Here is a 21,859-nt window from a genome sequence, read left to right on the forward strand (position 1 = left end):
TTTCCTCAGCCTGATTCATTTCAAGTGTGTTGTCTTCAAGTTCACTGATTCTTCTGCCAGCTCCATTCTGCTCTTGAAACCCTTCTGGACTTTTTTTTTTATTTTTAGGAGGTACTGGGGGTTGGTACTAGGCTCTTGTACATGAGAAGCAGGTTCTCAAACCATTGAGTTATGCCCACTCCCCAGGGCATTTTTCATTTCAGTTATTGTGGTCTTCTTCAACTCCAGTAGTTCTGTTTGGTTTCTTTTTAAAATTTCTATCTCTTTACTTAGACTCTCATATTGTTCATTCATTGTTTTCCCAATACCCTGTAGTTCTTTCTCTGTACTTTCCTTCATCTCCTTGAGCATTTTTAAGATCTTTTTTTAAAGATTTTGTTTGGTATGTCCACACTCTTGTCTTCTTCATTGGTATTTTCTGTATTTTTATCCTCTACCTTGAGATGGACCATCATTTCCTGTTTCTTTGTCTTGTATTCTTGTTGCATAAAGTACATGTTACTATTTTATTACTTTAAAATGTTAACTCTGTGATTTACTCCCTGGGATGTTTGTTTCTTAGTTTTGTAACTGCCTGTTTATAAGACATTTTCTTGAGGTTTAGGTCTCCTATCAGGAAGTTCTGCCCAAGAAAAATTCATTGTGCAGGGTTTACCCTTTCTTACTGGACCACTGTCTTGTCCTGCGGTTTTGCTTGTTACTTGTTTTTGAATTCCCCTATTTACAGGAGTTTTGCTGTCCCTTCTGTTTTCTAGGGAACAAACCTCAGGATCTAAAGCTGCAGTCCTTCATTCCAGACTCTCTGCCTCTACAGTTCGCTGCTTTTGCCTGGAGGGCAAATTCTGGGAGAAGTGTCACCCCAGAAAGGACTTTCCCAGTTCAGTCTTTCCCAGCCAAAATAGGACCAGAGACCCAAGAATCAAACAAAGTGCACTGTACAGGGAATCAGAAAAGGTACCAAAAAATTCTCCAATGGTCCCCCATAGCTGAGCTTTGCTGACCTGCCCAGCAAATGCAGAATGCAGCCCTTCTGCTAACTTTCCCCTGCAACCCTGAGGAAGCCTTATATCTTTAAATCTCTACCACCTCTACTCCTGTCCAGGGGGTTTGAAACATTTGTTGCCACTGCCTTTGTCTGGGGTGGGTTGAAATGATAACTTCCCTCAGACCTAGGACTCAGCAGTCCAAATTCACTAATCAAAAGCTGTGATTAGTGATTGGCTATGGACACCCCTGTTCTTGGTGAGAGGATTTTTATGTCAGTAGTTTCTTGCCAGGGACTGCGCCCCATGGTGACCTGCTGCAAGATTTGGATATGGGTGCCAGTAGCCACCACTTACAGAAAGCAATTTATAGTTTTTTATCCTAATTCATCAGCCTCTTCCTATCTCTCTTCCATGGATGCTGCACAGTGGTCTTCTGGCCTCTAGAGTTTCAAAATTGTTGTGTCAGGCACTTCTGTTTGTTTAATAGTTGTTGTGGTGGAAGAAGTGAGTCTTGGAGCTCTCTGTTCTACTATTTTCCCAGAAGTCTCCCTTATTTTTTCTTTCTCTGTTACTTTCTCAGGTGATCTTATTCTTTCAGTGACCATCCCACCCAAGTATTTGCTGACAGTTTCTATCTCTACTCCTGAACTCTCTTCTGAGCTCTAGATTAGTATTTCTGATTGACTCCTTGACATTGCCCCTTTAATATCTTGAAACATTTCTCAAATTAAACATAACCAAACCCCTGCACTTTTGACCTGTCTATGCTGTGACCTGTCCTTTAATCTTTTAATCTGCTTAGATTCCCATCAGCCTCTTCATAAATGTCATTGGCGTTTCTTTGCTCAATTCTTTAAGCCAAAAACCTAGGAATCATTTTTTTTCTTCTTCTTTATTTTTTTAAACTGTTACATTACAAAAATATAAGGTCCCCATATACCCCCCACCCCCTCACCCCACTCCTCCCACATCAACAACCTCTTTCATCATCATGGGACATTCATTGCATTTGGTGAATACATTTTGGAGCACTGCTGCACCACATGGGTAGTGGTTTACATTGTCGCTTACAGTCTCCTCCAGTCCACCCAGTAGGCCATGGCAGGACTTACAATGTCCAGCATCTGTCCCTGCAGCACCACCCAGGACAACTCCAAGTCCTGAAAATGCCCCCACATCATATCTCTTCTTCCCTTTCCCTACCCTCAACAGCTACTTTGTCCACTCTCTCCACATTAGTGCTACAATTTCTGCCCGTACATCTTTTTCCCAACCATTACCAAGTCCTGTTGTTTCAAAAACTCCAAAATAGAAATCAAATCCATCCACTTGTCTCCACTGGAGACATTGTCAGGGCTCTAGCCCAGGTACCATCATTTGTCACTGAACTACTGCAGCAGATTCCTAACTCTTCCACCTCTAGGTTACTCCCCACAAAGGAGCCAGAGATAGGTTTTTAAAAAATTTCTCCTCCTTCTCTCTCCTCTTGTTTCCTGTATGCTTGCTTTCTTTTGCTCTGTTTCTACCCCCACTCTATTTCTCCTTACATGGTTTCCCCTCATCTCCTTCCCCAACAGCTCTTATTTCCCCCTTTCTCTCTTTGTGTTTGCCCTCTTCTGTTAAATCTATCTTTGTTTCACTACCATGTTAATCTCTCCCCTTCAAAGAGCTCTTTTAAAACCGTGAATTAGATCACGTCACTGTCTTGGTTAAAACTCTTCAGTGACTTCCCACTATACTTAGAATAAAATCCAATTTCCCTAACTTGGTCTTGTATGATGGGACTACTCCCTAACTCTTCAGCCCTGTCCTGAGTCAGTCCTGTCCTGAGTCACATGCTCCACATAACAGAAATACTGGCTTCTTTTAGTTCTTGGAATACATTAAACTTTTTCTCAGTTCAGAACCGTTACAAAATGAGTCTCTCTGCATAGAACCTCTTCCCTCTCACTTTGCCTAGCTAATTCCTACTGCTCTTTAAATTCTTGGTTTTTTTTCCAGCCAAACCATTTCTAATCACCCAGTCTAAGTCCAAGGTAGGCCCCTGCTGTTTTTCTTTTTTGTGGCACCCTGTTTTTTCCTTCAAAACAATTGTCATGATTTAACGTTATGTACTCATTTGTGTATTTGCTTATTTTTAATCTTCCCAATGGTGTATTTGCTCCATAAGGGCATATCTATTTTGTTCTTCACTGTGTCCCTTGCTTATGGTGTGTACTTCAATAAAGGGGGTGAGTAAATGTTGTTGAATGAGTGGATAAAAGGATGAATTTACCCCATATGAAAAATAACCTCACCAATGATACAGCCACAGATGTGCAAAACTGATAAGACAGTGAGGAGACAGGCTGAATGTAGCCAAGAGCTTATGCCAAATAAATGCCGAAGACTTTCAATTCTAGCAAAGAGAATTGTAATTCACTTGTAAAACTTGTGTCTGAGTAGCTTCCCAGTTATAACATGGTTATTTCAAAGCTTTTACTTTTTTTACCTATAACCATATTTAACTGTTTTAGAGTAAAAGAAGCTTTCCAAATTGTTTAATGATTTCTGAGTATTAACCTTGTTTTATCTCTTTAATTTGATAAATTGTGTTAAATGGACTATAATTATGGCCTCATCATAGTAGTGATAATAACTCTAGTTAAGTGCTAACTATGTGAGATATTTATATGTGTCATCTCATTTAATCTTTATAACAGCTACATGGGTGAGGTGGTGATATCCCCATTTTATAGATGAGAACACTGAGGCTCAGAGGAGTTAAGTCTGGAGCTGGAATTCAAATCAGATGAGTCTGATACTTTCTACTACCACAGTACTGTCTTTCTGGTGAGTTATTTTACATTAAAAAAGAAAGAAAGAAAATGTTGGTGTGGATATAGCATTTCTATTTTATTAGACAATGAGGAAATATTTAAATCTTAAAGTTGAGAAAAAAGTTTTTTTCCCTGAGTAAGTCAGAAAGGATATGTTCTTCAACTATTTTTCTAAATGAAGCATTAAAAAAATGATGAAATATTTTTTAGCATACAGGAAGGCATAAAGATTAGTATAATAAACACCTGTGTTCTCACCATATGTTGAAATAAAATATTACCTTGAAAGGCCTTTAAGCATTCTTCTCCAATCGTATCTTCCTCCCTCTCCCCAGCAGTAAACTCTCCCAACTTTAGCATTTATCATATCCTGCATACACACACGCACGCGCGTGCACACACAATAATCAGGTGGCCGAATGCTGAGTATATGTAGGATGAAGTGGCATTTAATGTTATTATTTTTCTGAAGAAACTTCCCTTATTTCTTTGCTTTTTTGTCACTATTTTCCCTGTTGACCCAAGATTTGTACAAGAATTGAGCCATGCCACTTTGAGCTCTTCCCATCATGTCTTGCAATATGGGTGAGAACTAGAAATGTACTGTTTCAGAGCCTATAACTGTGTGAGAGTCAGTTCAACAGGTTGGCTTTTTTCCCATCATGATCTGAAGTCAAACTGTTATGAAGAGCATTACCACAGATAATCTTGAGGACCTTGCAGCTGAAACTGTTTTTAAAATGAGTGTGGTTAGTCCCAAATCCCTGGCCAAATTTCAGGTGGACAAATACATTTTGTGTTTCCATTACTTCCCCCAGATTTTAAAAGTTAAACGTAATATTCTTATGATTCTCCTTGTCTTGTGAAAGAGTCTCAGCAGGTTAAAGTGTGTTCTGGACTTGGGCACATTAGAGGCCTTTTTTGGTCCAAATCTAAGGGAAAAGACTTTTTCAAGTTTGGCAAAGAATCGAAGTCTCTTCCGAAAAGATGGAAAGACAAAAACAAAATAAAACCAAAAACTTGCTAATTTAGATGACGTTCCAAAAATGACGTGTTGATGATTTTTAGTTTAATAGGTTTATATGAAAAAATAAAGACTAAGACTTTTAGAGGAAAGATAGGAAGGAGGAAAGTTGGTAATAAAACGAGATGCAAGTCTTGTGATTGTACTGAAGGGACCTTGGCTAACTACCTGAAAGAAGCCACTTGGGATTAAATGCCTGAGACACAAAAATGATTTAGAAAGAAAACTGTGATTGATTAGAAAATATCGATAACTTGCTCTTAGTATCTGGGCCGTAGTGAGTACTCATTAATGAATTGGTAATTGATACAATCTTATCAGATTATAAAAATTATCCAATAAAAGCATATATTTGTGTATTTAATAACTTTCAGACATGAACATCCATTATAACTTGAGTGCTATTTTATTAATAATAAAGAATTTCTTTTAGAGATGATCCAGATAGTTATATTTTTGTCATCTTAGGATACTTCTTTCCATTACCACAAGAAGAATGATTTTGGGGGAAAAATACACACATGTCTCTTCTACTAAAGTTCAAGGGACCCAAAGTTGTGCACAAATTCTTAATTCCTTTCATAAAACTAATTTTGTTGTATTTTCCATAGAAAGTGCAACTGCTAAACATTCTTGTGATAGTTTCTTTGTGAATGTGTCACTGTTCTTGATTTGCACACGCCTTATAATTTAGGCCTTCTTTTGTTTTGGCTTGGCAGTTCCAACTGTTAAAGCTCTTGTCTGATTATGTGGGACTCCTTATTTTAATGGGAGCAGCTTCTTTACTGCCATTTTTAAAAAATGGTCTCGGAAGCTTCTTACTGTGGATCTTTGTTGAGGACAAAGGATTATTTATGCTAAAGGAAAATGTATTCCCCACTGGATTAGCTCGTGGGAAGCATAACAAGCTCATTATTAATGCTCAATTGTACTTTGGCCTTTTGCAATGGTAGAGAGAAGGAAAAATGATATCGAAAAGGACATTCTGCTGTCCTTTTGCCTTCCTGCAAAGAAAATATGATGTAATATTAGGCTCTTCATTTAGTTTTAGCTCCAGTTCAACTTTGGTGCTTGAAGAAATGTTCCCGAAAGGAAAGTGGTATGTGTAATTTTCACTGTGCATGAGATATGTCTGGTATGACTTTAGAAGAGAAAATAACTTTTCCCTGGAAATTGATAGAATCATAACCTTATACACTATTTTGTATTTTTTCTTAGAATGTTTTAGTGGGGGGGCTATAATTTAAAAATAGACCAGGTTATTATGCTGCTACTAAGCAATAAAAAATCCTGGTTATATAGTCTATATTATTCTGAACATTATTGATTTCTTCACTTTTTTCCCCTAAAATACATTAACCTAACTTAATTAATTAAAGCTGTATTTTTTCCTTTTGGATTCCAACAGTATATTGGAAATAAAATTGCTCTTTTTGTTTTTGTCTTTAACACCTCATGGAGAAAATTACTTGTGAAAAATTTTTATAGAAAGTCATTGAGTAATTTTGTTTTGCAGTTAAAATAGAATGTTTATCTTTACCTTGTCTTCTGATAGAAGAAGCTTTTGGTTAGCTTGTGAATTTATACAAAGTCCAGATTACCCTATAAGATTTTTATATGAAGATAAGGTGAGAGGTATTTGATTTTCAATATCACTTTGTGATATTTACATTTATATTATAATTAATAGATTACATATTTATGTACATTATGCTTACAGGAGAATATATAATTCTGGGAGACTTTGTATGGGATAAGTTTTACAAAGGCAGATGTTTCAAGAATTACTTTGACACTAGTCCCAGAAACTATATATTAAAGCATGTTTCAGATTTTCCTCTTTCAGATGAGGAGTACCTTTATGAAGTAAGAAGCAAAGAATCGATTATTGAATTATCTCATAGCAAACTATTCTGACTAGAAGAAAAAATTTTAGATTTTTCATTCAATAGGTCATTAAAGCAGACTGCTTAATCTTGCAATTATTGTGTGTATATTAATATTCTGTTCTGTTTTTAGAAAAGCAATTTTATTTCGACATAGATGACCATGCAACCTGCAATTCAAGTAAGTGTTTTTCTTAGAAAAAAATACTTAAATTATGAGATTAATACAATTGAATTATAATAATTATTGAAATATTGAAATCATCATAAAACGTTTTTTTTTCACTAGTTTTTTAAGTGCTAAATTTTAATAAAAGGAATACTATAATTTGACTTTCCAGTTTCTTTGAAAAGTATTTCAATTCTAAGCTTTTGTTGTATTGAATATTTGTAAGAATCAAAAATACCTTAGGGGAAAAAATACCTTAGCATTGGAAGGTCCATCTTATTTGTACCACTTTGAGAAAATCTGAAGTTCCTTTAGTTTTCCACTCTTACACTTTAGTATGTATTTGCAGTTAAAATAATGATAAATATTTCTGTTTTAGATAACATTTGCCCTGCACATGTCTGTACATGACCAGGGATTAAAACTTTAAAGTATGTTTTTTCATTTGTTTGTTTTTTTGTGGAAGAAGAAGTTTGGGGGTATTGAGAAAAACTAGAATAATCTTATATTTAAGTGACTTGGTATTTGCTATGTTATTCTTACATCCTTTTGAGTTTTATTTCTTTTGTTATAAATAGGACATTACTAATATTAACTTAAAGATAAAAATTACATTGAAGGTCTACTTAGAAATATGCAAGCATTTCATTTGCCTTGGAAAGTGAGTACTTTAAAGGAATTCAGATTTCAGTACTGATCCTAGTTCTGCCACTTTCACTGTGAGACTCTGACAAGTTATTTGACCTCTGCTAGTCTCTGCGTCCTTATCTCTAAGGTGAAGATAAATTTATTTTCCCGGGTAGTTGTGAGGGACAAGAGAGATAACATGTGCAAAGTGCCTCACAGAAAGTTTGTTACAAAGTAGGCACTTTGGAAGGTTGGCTGTATCATTGGTACAACTAAATTTTCCAGATGAGAAACTGGTGATTGTACCTATATCACAGAAGCCTTGCATTTTTTTTTTTAGTTTAGGAAGAAGGCTTATCAAGATAACAGTGGATGACAGCCTAGAGAAAATTTATTAATCCAGTAGCTAAGAACAACTTGGAATTTGGTTCTGCTTCCACTCCCTCCTTTGCTATGCAGCTGTGTCCTCCTACTGTAGTGATAAAGAATTCTATTATTTTTCCTTTAGGGACTTGGGAATCCTTGGCATCTCCCAAAAGGTCTTATCCTTCTCTCCTAAAGTCCTTTCACATCCATAGTCAGGACTGCTTGGTACTCAAAACCAGTTTTGATCTGATTACTTCTATCCATATCCTTTTTATCCAAGTCTCAGGAATGGCATCTGTTTCTTGTCATTTAAATTTTCTTGATTCCCTTTAGAATGCTTTTATCATTGCCACTTTGACTGTTTTTCTCATTTCCACACTAATGGTCCTTAATGTTTTCTTAACTTGTTGCTTTTTTTCATAGTTTCCTCTTATGTTTCCATGAGACCTTTTCTCAACTAGATTCCACAGAACCCTCTTTACTGACTTTTCTCCAAGTGCATCTTTGCGGTATCTTATTGAGGTTTTTGTTTCTTTCCCTGCTGAATGTGAGAACTTTCCAGGATTTTTACCTCTCTCTTTACTGACTATATTACACAGTTACTTAGTAATTCATAAACCATCCATTAAACCAAAGAGCAGAAAATTATCAATTGCTTTCTTGTTAATTTAATACACTAAGATTATCCTTGTTCTTTCTCTGTCCCTCAGTCTGATTAAGAAATAAACATACAGTTTACCAATCAATGAACAACCATTCTTAACTTCTTTTGGGTCACAGCTCCTTCTAAGAATCCGACAAAAGATTTGAACTCTGTTTCTCTAAGAGCAAAGTGCCATAGGTACAGAGACATAAAACTTTGCTGAAATATAAACAAGTTCATGTATCTCCTCAAGTGCAGCTATAGACTGCCTGTGGATTAAGAATCTCTGCAATTTGATAGCTTTCAGCATAACATCTAAATTTTAACATCATTAATTTAGCCTATCAACAAGCTCAGGTTATTATATTGTCTTGTATATTCCTGAACTGATGCCCCTCAAATAACTTATGTTTAACTTTGTCTTTGAGTTTTTGTGTTTTTTAAATTGGGTTTCTTTTCTCCTGCTTGCCCTTTGTGAATATTCATTTTCATTTTCTTTCTTTGCCCTTGGAGAATGTGTTTTGTTTTTAAACATGCTTTTCCTTATCAGAAGATCTTCAAAACAGCCGTCCCTCCCTACACCCAAAGTCTTTTAACTGGGGTGTTACAATGGCTTTTAATTTGGTATAGTAAGAATTGCCTCAAGTAAACTTCACTAAGTTATATATAAAATATTAATAGAGTGAAAATTATCTATTTTTTAAAAATAAAGGACTAAATTCATTTGGTATTACCTTTACTTATACTGCTCTCTTTTTAACCATTAAAAAAAAATTTTTTTTAAACAGTCAGAAACCTACAGAATTATTAGTGCAGAAAAATGTGTTTGTCTGAACCATTTAAATGTAAGTTGCCAATCTAATGCCAATCACCTCTGGAATATCTCCCTATGTATTTCCCACAAACAAGGACATTCTCAGAGAATAACAATAAAATCATCAGAACCAGGAAATTAACATCAGTACAGTACTACTGTAATACTCAGTCCACATTCATGTTTTGCCAATTGTCTCAATAATGCCAAGTTCAGAATCACAGGTTGCATTTAGTTGTCATGTTTTTTAAGTCTTTGTCAGTCTGAAACAGTTCTTAGTCTTTCCTTTTCCTTAGTGACCTTGACACTTTTGAATATTACAGATCATCTTTTTTTTAGAATGTCTTTCAGTTCAGGTTGCTTGATGTTTTCTCATGGTTAAATTCAGGTTCTGCATCTTTGGCAGGAATATCACAGAGGGATGTAGTTCTTTGCATTGCATCCTATCAGGTGGTATATGATTTTGATTTCTCCCATTCATTGTGTTCTTGCTGATCATGTGATTAAAGTGGTGTCTGCTAGGCTTTCTTCTATAAAATTACTCTTTTCCCCTTTATAATTAATTGTGGGGAGCTACTTTGAAGCTATCTGAAAATCCCTTTCTTCATCAAACTTTCAATTTATTTATTTTTATTTGTATGGACTCATGGTTGTCTATTTTATTCAGTGTGTTATTCTTCACTATGTTATTAACCATTTCTATCACTAACTTTGATAGAAATGAATTGTTGAAATTGCCTCTGATTTAGCTAATAGAAGTTCCTTTAAAATGGCTTCTGTGTCCCCTTGACATGTCCCCATTATTCTCTGAGCGCTTCTTTGCTTTTGGCACAAGATATTTTAGGTTTACTTTGTATTTTCTCTGCTGCAGCTCTGAAATCAGCCCTTTCTCTGAAGCAGTCCTTGGAGAATGGTATTTGAAGCCAAGATCTGGGGCACTAAATATGTTTGTCCTGCAATTGAAGTGACGGCGCTTCTGGGCCCTTTCAGTGGACAGAATTAGGGAGTATTATATACACATGCATAAATATATAAACACACATGTGTAAACACTCATACCCATATTTCTGTATTTGTCTATAAAACCATGTTCACGTCAATACCTCCCAATTCCAATCCAACACCACAGGATTGATTCATTCTAGTTTACTCAATCTATATTTGTATCTGTCTGTATTAGTTAGCTAAAGGGGTGCTGATGCAAAATACCAGAAATCTGTTGGCTTTTATGAAGGGTATTTATTTGGGATAGAAACTTACAGTTATCAGCCATGAAGTGTAAGTTACTTCCCTCACCAAAATCTGTTGCCTCGTGTTGGGGCAAGATGATTGCCGATGTCTACAAGGGTTCAGGCTTACTCTTCCTCTTAAGGCTCTGTGATCCCAGCTTCTTTCAATATCAGCTGTAGGCTGGGATTAGTCTTGTCTCTCTCCTGGGGCTCATTTCTCTCCTGGTTCAGCTGCTCTGCTCTCTCCACAAGGCCAGCTGTAAACTGTCAGGTGAATGGCTCCTCTCTCTTTCTGCAGCATCTGCCGTGTCTAATGGAGCCTTCTCTCTTTCGTCATGTATCTGCTTCTGTATGTATTTACTTCCCTAGGCTCCAGCTTTGAAACTCCACACTGTCTCCTCTGCCATGTTGCTTTCTCTGTGAGTCTCCCCACGGTGGGCAAGGACTCAACATCCTACTGACATGGCCCAAGCAAAGCCCTAATCATAATTTAATCAAGTTTTAAGTGAAACTTCTGAATCAAATACAATCCAACATGCCCAGAGGAACAACCAGTTCACAAACATAATCCAATATCCATTTTTGGAATTCATAAATAATACCAAACTGCTACACATTCCTTTCTAGCAGTGAGAAATGTGGCTTCCATATGATAAACCTCCTATATGTAACCAATCTCCCATTGTCACTACCAGCCACTCCCTGAGTAATTGCCCTTCTCTGCCCACTTGCACTGACACCTTGCATTGGGATAACCACTTGCCTCCTTCTGCCCCCCGCCCCCACACACATACATACTGGACCCTCTCCTTAACTTACTCAGGGTCTGATGCCCCACACAGGGCTGTCCCGAGTGTGGGTACCCTTTCACCTAAGCCAAGCTCTGACTCTCATTCCAGCAATCCCCCTGAGATGACCCCCTCTTCACTTCGCTTAGACTAATAACCTTTCTAAATTGTTTAGGAAGGAAAAGGACAAGAGCTAGATATATATGTATTTTTAAAGTGACTTCATAATGGCATAATTGTTTTTTCACAATTTCAAGAGTCGACGCAGTCTTTTCTATAAATAATTTATGTGAAAGCATATCTACTATGTATCAACATTTTGCAGATTTTAAAAAATTGTTGCATTTTTTAAGAAGATTTATTTATATTTATTTATTTCTCCCCACCTTCTCATTGTTTGTGCACACTGTCTGTTCATTGTGTGCTCATCTTCCTTTTAGGAGGTCCCAAGAACCAAACCCAGGGCCTCCCATGTGGGAGGGAGGTATCTAATCACTTGAAACCTCTGCTTCCTGCTATGTTGTGTCTCTCATTATGTTTTCCTCCTGTGTGTCTCTTGTTGTATCAGTTTGCCATGCCAGTCAATCATATCAGCTCACTTTCTTGCTCATCTTTAGGAGGCACGGGGTACCAAACCCAGGCTCTCCCATGTGGGAGGTGGGAGCTCAATTGCTTGAGGCACTCCCGCTTCCCCAGATGTTGTTTTGATAATATGTTTATGCTAAATTTTATTCTAAACCAGGAGTTGGCCAAATAACAAATATTTTAGGCTTTGCAAGTTAATAGGCAAAATCGAGATTCTTATGTAGGTGCTTATATAACAACCATTTGAAAATGTAATTCTTAGCTCTTAAACCATATGGGGTGGATGACCAAATTTGCTCATGGGCTATAGTTTGCCAAACCTTGTTTTAAGCCAAATATTTAGAAAATCTTTTTTTAAATACATAGCTCTTATTAGGCTTTAGAGTTTACAAAATGCCATTTTCTATGGCATTTTGCTATCTGCTAGGCAATGTGAGATGCTGCAAAGATGTATCTTGTAAGGGAGGTACCTTTAACTCATTTTACAGCTAAGAAGCTGAGACTCAGGTTAAGTAATTTTTAAGGTTACTCAGCTAGCAAATGAAGGCAATATACTTATTCGTTGGCTTTTACCCACTTCGCTTCGTAGTTGGAAGCATTGATTAGGGGTTTATTTGCATTGACCGCAGTATTTTATCTGGACTTATGGTTTGTTTCTAATGTATCTATTTTCTGTGAGCTATGGCAGTTTTATAAATGTTTATTATATATGGTTTATAATTTATTTCAATATAGGTGTGGATTATGGCGACTTTTAAGAAAAGTTGCAATCATTCAATTGATTGGTATTCTCTCTAGGTATGGTTTGGGGAAGATCTGCCTCTAAGTCCACGGAGTCCTCTGACTCCCAGACATGGACCAGGTTTGGCTGACGTATGTCAGTATGATGAGTGGATAGCTGTGAGGCATGAAGCCTCTTTGTTGCCTATGCAAGAGGATCTATCCATCTGGCTGTCTAGTCTATTAGGTAAGGCTTGAAAAGTGACCCAAAATTGTCTCCTCTTATTCATTACATATTTATTGAAAGCCTACTCTCTCAAGGAGTATTCCAGAGTCCAGGGATAGTCTATGAACAGAAATCCAATGTCCTCCTTCTAACTAGTTTATATTCTAGTTAGGGGAGATATTCTTATTCACCCTGAACCTTGAAGCTTGACTAGTAAGAACATTTGAAGCTTAACTGAGGAAATAATTTTTGATAATTAAAATATTTTTAAGTATATAGATCTAATTTTTGGATCTATATTTTACTAATTTTTATTTCTTAATCTTGTAAATGGCATGGGATTCAGACTGGAACATAGACATATAATTAAAATGGTTACTATTCCTGAGGCATGGAGGGATAGAGACAGATGAAACATAGGAGGGAGGTATCAGGTTAGAGAATGCCTGCATTCGTATTTCTTCACTTTATTGGAGAATATGATGAATGCTCTGAATTTTTTCCACAGGAAAAAAATTCAGAATTTCTCATAGCATTTCAATGTTTTCATGAAAAGGAATTTCTGAATGCCTGTCCATCTGGCCTTCTCAAGATAAACACATACCACATACACACCCTAGTTATATAAATTTGACAATTTGGATAATTTTTATAGTTTACGTAATAAAAATACTTCTAAAAAAGGCATTTTGGCTCTCTCTCCTTAGAGGAGCCTGCACCAAATCTTGGTGTATATTTCCATCTTTTTTCCCCATTCCTCAGCAAGCTCTCTTCTTTCCCCCATTTTCTAATAAATTCTTTTTATACTGGCCTAACTAAAGAAATAAGAAAGGCATTTTATAGGTGAAAATCTGGTACTCCCTGGATATTTATATTGTCTCTAATTTTTAAATTGTAGCAAAGTCTATCTTATTATTAGAGAATCTTTTTCTCATGTAAGCAGTGAATCAAAACTTAGCCTTAATGAATATTGAAAAATAAAACACTTAGATCTTTAAAAAATGACATGAAATAGATGTCAGCTTTTTCTAGTGTTTTTCTGTACTTCTATATCAGATATTTTTGTTTGTTGTCTTTCATTTAATTTGACATATTTGCTGTTTTAACCATATCTTATAAAAGTGCTTAGAGTCTAAATTGATATTTGTTAGTGTTTCAGCTATAATCAATTTATTAATCGCTACCATATTGCTTGTGTTTGTTTCCAGAAGAATCTTAACTTTGAAATATATTTTTAGGTACTGAAGTTAAAGCAGAAAGATTGTTGGAAGAACTTGATAATGGAGTACTATTATGCCAATTGATTGATGTTCTTCAAAAGTTGGTGAAAAGCTGCAATGCTGAAGAACCAAGGGTAAGTAAATGTTTGTACATAGTGGAGGATCATAAAAGAGAGAGCAGTGATCTTATGCCTTGATACATACTAATTTGTTTATATATATATTTTTCCTTACTCTCTAAGGTTGTAATCTGCCACATCAGCTAGCTGTAGAGACTGGGAGAATTTACCTAGCCTTTTGAGCATCTGGAAAAATGTCCTCATTTGTAAAATGGGAATAACATTTCCCTCATAGGGTTTATTTGTGGGGATTCAATGAAATTAAATGAGATTATGTATCTGTGGTACCTAGTTGAGTACCTAGTTTGTATTTATAAATAGTAGATACCTAGTAGCTAGCTCTTCTTAAGAACAATGATAGCACTTTATTATAGGATTGTTGTTAAAGTTAATTGAGAAAAAGAGTTTGTGATTATTCTTGGCAAATAGCGCCATTGGGAGCAATTAATGATATCCTCTGTATAGATGCTATGTATTGCCTTAGTAGTAAATTCTATAAAATATTGGTTGGAATGATAATAACTTTTTTAGATAATTATCATCCATTGACCCTAAAGTCATGATCTGAAGTAGATAAGGTTTTCTTTCTTTTCATCAAGTATAGGTGTTTCCAAGACTTGGTGTCTGGTCACTCTATACTGTTGGTGGTAGCATCTTTGTGGAGACTTTGGGTTATTATATATCTCATTGTAAACAAATACTACCTTTGAAATATAATTTTACTTTTAGGAATTTATCCTAAGAAAATAGTCACAAATTCACAAAAATGAATGTAAAAAATTAGTTAGGAACAATCTAAATGATTATCAATAGAGAACTTTTTAAAATTGTGGTACCTAAAGACAGTAGAATATTATACATTCTATTAGAAATTATTTTTTAAATCTTATTTTTGACCCAAAAAGATAACTGCAACTTATAGTTAAGCGTGTATGTGCACACACACAAATCAGATTGCAGCATAACATATGTAACATTTTGTAGGCAAAGATATATGTGTGTGTATATTTATACACAGAGATTTGGAAAGATGTCTTACTACAATGTGGGTGAGAGGATTTTGGTGACTGTAACCATTTTTATATTTGACTATTTTTTTAAGTTTCTTTTTTTTTTTTTTGCAATGAGAATGTATTATATATACAATCAGAAAACGCACAAAAGCTATTTTAATTCTGGAAAATAATAGCAACAGGAAGGATGTACAAGGGACTGGTAATAGTGGTTATTTCTAGGGAGAGGAACTGAGGGTTAGAGTGGGAGAATGATTTTTATTATACTCTATTGGACCTTTTGCATCTTTGAATCTTCAGTGAATTACCTAGTCAAATAAAAATTAAAAACAAAAATCTCAGCCTCATCAAGATTATCTTTGAGCCAACTAATCAAAAAATCAAGACTGTAAAAATTAGACCTTCAATTTTCAGAGAACTTGAATTAAGAATGGGCTATTACTTCCTTATTTGATAGTCTCCTCAAGAGGCTCAGAATCATCTTTATAAGTCTGCATATAAGGAAGTAAGCAAAAACGAGCATGTTTATTAATGTTTAACATAGCAATAACTTTGTGTTTATATTAAACCATGTATGGAAAGGAATACAGTAGAAGTTGCTTTGAATTATTAGGCTGTCATTTTTTATTTTAATTAAGATTCTTATGTCATTTTCAAAAGAAAGAGGCTAGAGATGCTTAATCCTACTGCTGATTTTGACAAGATTGTTTTCTTAGGAATCATTTTCTGGAATATACTTAAAGAAAAACTTTAAAAATTTAAAGATACCCTTTTTTCCTAATGTTACGTACTTTTTAGTCACATTCAAAGCATTAAACTTTTATTTAGCAATATTAAAAATGTAGATCTAATGAAAATATTCTTGATGTATATTTCGGGTTATTTTTTATCTTTTTTAGAATTTTCCTATGAGAAAAGTACCCTGTAAGAAGGATGCTCCATCAGGTTCATTCTTTGCCAGAGACAATACTGCAAACTTCCTTCACTGGTGTAGACATATTGGGGTTGATGAGACTTACCTCTTTGAATCTGAAGGCTTAGGTAAGTAGTATTGTTGTGGTGGTTTTTAGTGTTTATGAGTTGTTTTTTGGTCTCTCACTTCTGATTTTTGTTTTCAAATAAGGACTTAAATACCACATTTCATTTTCCTAGAAAAATTTAATACTTTAAATATATGTGAAACAATTGGAGAATCAAATTCTAAATCATAATTATAAAAATTATGTATCTCTAGAATGCCTTAAAAATACTTTACTTCCTAAGTAAGGTGACAACAGGAAAGTTCTAGACTAATGGTTTGGTAATTAGTGTTTTCTCTACAAATTACCAAGTCTAAATTACTAGTAATTTCTTTTACTGGAAAATTACAGGAATAACAGAAGGCCAAATGATGTGCACTTATAGCTTTACCTTGCAAGCAACAGCTATTAACCTGACTATTGAAATGGATGAATGTTTTTGACACTTCATTTTGAAAAGACATGCTCTGCTGAAGAATTATTGACATATTTTCTCATTTCCTATAAGTCAACAGAAGTATATGTGCAGTGGCTAAAGTGGTAGTTCTCTGATTAAGGTTTAGAATATATAAATACATATATTTTTAAAAGCATTCATAAATACTTTATAGATGTTTTATATATATAACTTATAGTAATGTTATAATCAAAGCAGTAGCATACCCAGAACCAGAGCTGTGGGAGCAGTCTTCCCTGATAGGAGTATTTTATCATTTATTCTTAGAATTGCTGGTACCTAGTGATAATAGAAAGCAAACTGACCTTTAGTTGATATTATTATTGGTTTTAATTTCTCTACTGACAATACTCACAACTTTACTGCCTGCACCTGGGGTAGGGTACTCCCACACCACCCTTTGGTATGCTGCTAGATACTCCTATACAGTACTGAATAAAATTTAATGGGTTGCTGATTTTCCTGCCAGTTGCAGCATGCTTTAATCCAGGTGTGCTGGTTATTATTGACAATGTAGTTAATGGCACGTATAGCTTCTAGAGATGAAAGGGAACTGCTCTGAATTATTCTCTAGTTTCCAGTTTACTGCTTCTAGGAGAATATAAGATTGTTGTATATTTCTGATTCTTAGTAGCTGCCCTGAAGGTCAGTATAGGACTAAGCAAAGGACTGTCAATAATAGGAATTCATTTCTAGGTATTGAGCTGATGAGCTAATCCTTTCACTCTAGAGGTTTTAGAGATGAGTCTCAATTTTTTATATTTTTCTGAGAACTCAAAGAAATGTTTAAAAACATATTTTAAGATAATTCTAAGTATTTAGAAAAACAGGTTTAATAAAATTTTCAGTATAAATGCCTATTGACTTATGATGTAAATTCAAATATAGACCTTTTTCTTGCTTTGAAAAAGTATGCTTTATGCTTGGGGTATATATTAGATGATATTCATAAATCAAAGAAAACCGCCATTTCCATTCATTACACATACCGTTATTAGATTAGTATTCAGAAACTTCCTAGAGTTTCTAATTTTAAGAACAGGAACTAAAAAAGTAGATAATCTACAAATACCATATTGGTGCAATTTGCTGTACGCTCACTATCTTCATAATTATTCTCTTTTGCTCCCTTTCATGCCTGAAATTCAGTTTTGCCTTTTAAAACATATGGTCTTATTTTTCACAGTTTTGCACAAAGATCCAAGACAAGTGTATCTTTGTCTTCTTGAAATTGGTCGAATTGTGTCAAGGTATGTATTGTACAATATTTCAGAATTTCAATGTCTTAATCATTTTATAGGCTACTTAATTTTAGTCTACAACACTTTCTATAAATAAAATATTCATGATTGAAATAAAGTAACCTAATTTCCTATTCTTTCTTTTTGTTTCTTTAATAATTTTTTCTGTTTGCATGAGCTGTGCCATGTGTCAATGTCTACTTTACCATACCGCTTGCCTTCATTTACTATTAAACTGTGAAAGTGGATTTTTAATTACTTAGATTAACAGCAGGGTAAGAGCATGTTTTTTAGCAGTTCAAGGCCAGTTCTCTGGTCACAAAGAGAATCTGATAAGAAGACCAAGACTTGGTGTCCCTGATACCTATCTTAGCCCCATTTTTACTCACAAGTTCATTATAAAGTACCTTTCAAGATCCCAGTTTGAATATTGGAGGCATCCAGCAACCCAAAAATATGCTCTGATATGAAGATTATAATCTGGATTTTGGCAATTTGTGGGACATGAAAGAGCATTTTAAGATGCCCTATTAAAGCAATTGCTACGAGAGAATCATGCTGAATTTGCATTAAAAATAAAATATAATCTATCATGATATGTATGGAAGTGCTTGGGTCAGAACTTGCTTGAATGATGAAATTTCCCTGTTGGATTTTAGTTATGGGGTCGAGCCACCAATATTAGTAAAACTTGAGAAAGAAATTGAGTTAGAAGAGACCTTGCTTAATACATCTGGACCTGAAGACTCCATCAGCATTCCAAAATCGTGCTGTCAGCATGAAGAGCTACACAAAGCTGTAAGTAAATGCCTCATATTCTTTCAGTTATGCTGCCTTGTCATCTCATAGTTTTGTCTGTTCTAGCTTGCTTTAGGTGATGCTATATTTAAAAGAAAATATTTCTTATTCAGAATATAAACTAATACTAATCTTGTCTTTGGTGAGTTCAGGGTACTATACATTAGATGTGATTTGTTGCTGCTTATGTATGATGGGGAATGGATTTGTAGTTGGGGATGGTAGGGCAGTTAGGCTAGAGCCAGTTCATGAAGGGTACCGTAGGCCATGGGAAGTCATTGATTCCTTTTTTAACGTGGTAGTGTTAGAATCTGATTTGCATTTTATAAAGCTTACTCTCATAGTCATGCAGAGGTTATGTTGGTTTTATTGTAAGAATCCAGGCAGAAGATGATGATAGTCTAAACTAGAGTTACAGTAGAGGGATTGAGAGAAAGGCAGGAATTAAGGTAAATTTAAGAGGTAGAACTGGTTACTGAGAGGGAGGGAGGGAGAAACTCTAGGGTGATTTCCAAGGTTTCTAAGTAGATGGTATACTGATATTTGGAGATTACACAAAGAGGAAAAGTTGTCAGGGCAAATTGATGCTTTTCATTTTGAAAATATCCCCTGACAGAATCTATGCAGACTTGTTAGATGATGGGTCACACTGGGTATGTCTTCTTCACTTTACCTCTTACTGTGCTGAAGTAGAACTGCAGTTGCTTAGATATGTGTTTTCTGCACTGACTACTGTAGAATAAGTGAGTATTAAAGAGATGAACTGAGTATTGAATATTTTCTGCTTAGACTGTTGCTTAGAATAATTCATGGTCTTTTTTTGGATTGTAGTATTTTAGGAAAGTGCTTAATGTACAAAATTATTATTAAAATAATGAATAACTCATTACTAATAAACATTTAGAAACTGTTGCTTTGACTATTTTGTCTAATGTAATCAAAATCTATAGTAAAACATTTGGAAAGCCTTGCAAGACAGGTTAGGTTAAGAAAATGTCAGCCTGAAGAGTTTTTCACCAGGCTAGAAAACATTTGCCTACAATATGTTATTGACATATGTAATGACCATGAATGTCAGTCAATATATGAAGCAGTGATAAGGTAGTAGATTCCCTCTGCCCTCACTCCCAATTGCTTAGTAAAACACTGAAACAAAGTAGACACTTCTTAAAAAATGCTTCTTGAATTTAATTTTTAATAATTTTATCCAATCCTATATGAATGTATATAAAATATCTGTGCCTATTTTAACAATAACTTTGGAACAAATCTGGATTTCCCCCCACAATATTAGTTTAGTGCAGTTTTAGGGGACATATGAGACAAGTTGCTTAACCTTTATCTGGCCTATCTTAAATTTGATGCAGATATGCTAATACAAGACTTAAAACAATTCAAGTTAATAATGAATTTATGTGTTTCCTAAAACCCCATAAATGTGCTTTGAATTGACTTCACCATCTTAAACATTTATAGGCCCCTAGCCATCAGTGAGACACCAAGAGCTGGACTGCACTTGGGTAGGGAGAGAAAGGCTCAGGCCTCACTGCTGCTGGCTTTCATGTTAGATTAGCTAATATCTACCCTCAGTATTGGTCAACAAGTGAAGGGGAAGCGATATTAAATAGTTACACTAGCTTTGAATTTTTGTCTTTGAGGTTGATTTTTCCCAGCTGTCAAATAAATCTTGCATTTTAAACAAGATATTTTTATAACAAACAATAATTTCATCATTTATTTATTTTTAATCTTAGGTTAAGCATATTGCCGAAGATCCTCCTTGTAGTTGTTCTCATCGATTTTCTATTGAGTACTTATCTGAAGGACGGTATCGACTAGGGGATAAAATACTCTTTATAAGAGTAAGTCTACCATTTACACCTTATTCACATGCAGACCTTGTTTTGACATTGCATTTATTGCTTTACTAACCTCCTTTTGCTCCCCTTTTCCTTTATTAAAAATTTTGATGGAGAGTATTATTAATGGAAGGATTTCACTGTACAGGAAAAATATGGAATATTTGTTTTTATACGTATGCATTGAGTATAGGTAGGCAGTTTTAACATAGCAAACAACTAACTTCAGGATAGCTAGACTATTTAGGCATTGAATACAGTTGAGGAAAAATCTGTGTATAACTCAGGTAACTTATTCTTGTCTTCACACTTTCTAAAAAGGAATAATTTCCAGCATAAAAAGAAGAAAAATAAAACTATACATCCAATATGATTAATATCAGAAAAAGAAAAGGAAATAGAAACATTGCAGTTTATAATATATACTTTGGACCTTGAGTATAAAACCTTTTTCTCATTGGCACAGCATCCGTGTGTATGCCAGTATGCTGAGATACATGTTCATTTTCTTCCTCTTGTCCCATCTGCAATTTATTAATTATCCTCTTTGCTGATATGGAGATTAACATTTCATCTATTCAGCATTTTTTTTTTTTTCCACTTCTGGTACAATACAAGAGCTTTTCTTATTCCCAATTTAGGAATATAATACAAGAGTATTTTAAAATATAATTTTAACATCCATATTTTCTTCTGTTTTACATATTATCATTACCTTCCCACTCCCAGAACATGGAATTTAGAACTAAAATTTGCAGGGCAATCTCATAAAATTATGCAGATTTGCCTGTTGATTGGAAAGGTGGGCCTGGGATCCAGCTTGGGTTCCACTGGCAGACCCATGATGTGTCTTATCCCCACAGAAGCATCACTTGGGCTAGGGGCAGTGTGGCACATTTCAGTCCAGGCCAGATGCTGTGACTGGGACACATTCTTAAATCTCTCAGAATCATAAGTTTCTCATCTGCAAAGGAGAAATAGAAAAAAATTATATCAAAGTTTTTAAAAGATTGAATTGCTATATATGAAAGAAATTTATTAAATTGTAAAGTACACATTCTAGTCATTATTTCCCCATAATCTTTTTATTTTTGGCTTTATTAGGCATTTTTACTGTAAGTCCCTATTTCTCCTTTTCCCCCACTCCTTCCCTCTCTCCTATCTCTTTCCTTCCTTAATTATTCAAATTTCACTGAACCGTATTGCCCTTGCAGTTTAGTATATTTGTAACTTGGAGTTTAAGAAAGCAAG

General features: G+C 34.8%; 1 protein-coding gene across 3 annotated transcripts in view; it reads left to right on the plus strand.

Annotated features, from left to right (window-relative positions):
* Nucleotides 1-21,859, plus strand: part of GAS2L3 (growth arrest specific 2 like 3) — a 56,233-nt gene that overhangs the window by 29,673 nt on the left and 4,701 nt on the right. The window contains exons 1-10 of one of the 3 annotated variants that reach the window (XM_071219024.1): nt 756-954; nt 3,689-3,818; nt 5,875-5,928; nt 6,849-6,896; nt 12,735-12,903; nt 14,121-14,236; nt 16,134-16,275; nt 17,897-17,960; nt 18,611-18,749; nt 20,504-20,611. In XM_071219024.1, coding sequence (XP_071075125.1) covers nt 6,873-6,896; nt 12,735-12,903; nt 14,121-14,236; nt 16,134-16,275; nt 17,897-17,960; nt 18,611-18,749; nt 20,504-20,611 — 762 coding nt within the window. In that variant the 5' untranslated portion in view covers nt 756-954; nt 3,689-3,818; nt 5,875-5,928; nt 6,849-6,872. Of the gene's footprint in view, nt 1-755; nt 955-3,688; nt 3,819-5,874; nt 5,929-6,848; nt 6,897-12,734; nt 12,904-14,120; nt 14,237-16,133; nt 16,276-17,896; nt 17,961-18,610; nt 18,750-20,503; nt 20,612-21,859 lie in introns of those variants that run through there. The other 2 variants (XM_012529286.4, XM_071219025.1) reach the window with 2 other exon arrangements.

The sequence above is a fragment of the Dasypus novemcinctus genome, chromosome 12 (assembly GCF_030445035.2).
Source record: "Dasypus novemcinctus isolate mDasNov1 chromosome 12, mDasNov1.1.hap2, whole genome shotgun sequence".
NCBI lineage: Eukaryota > Metazoa > Chordata > Mammalia > Cingulata > Dasypodidae > Dasypus > Dasypus novemcinctus.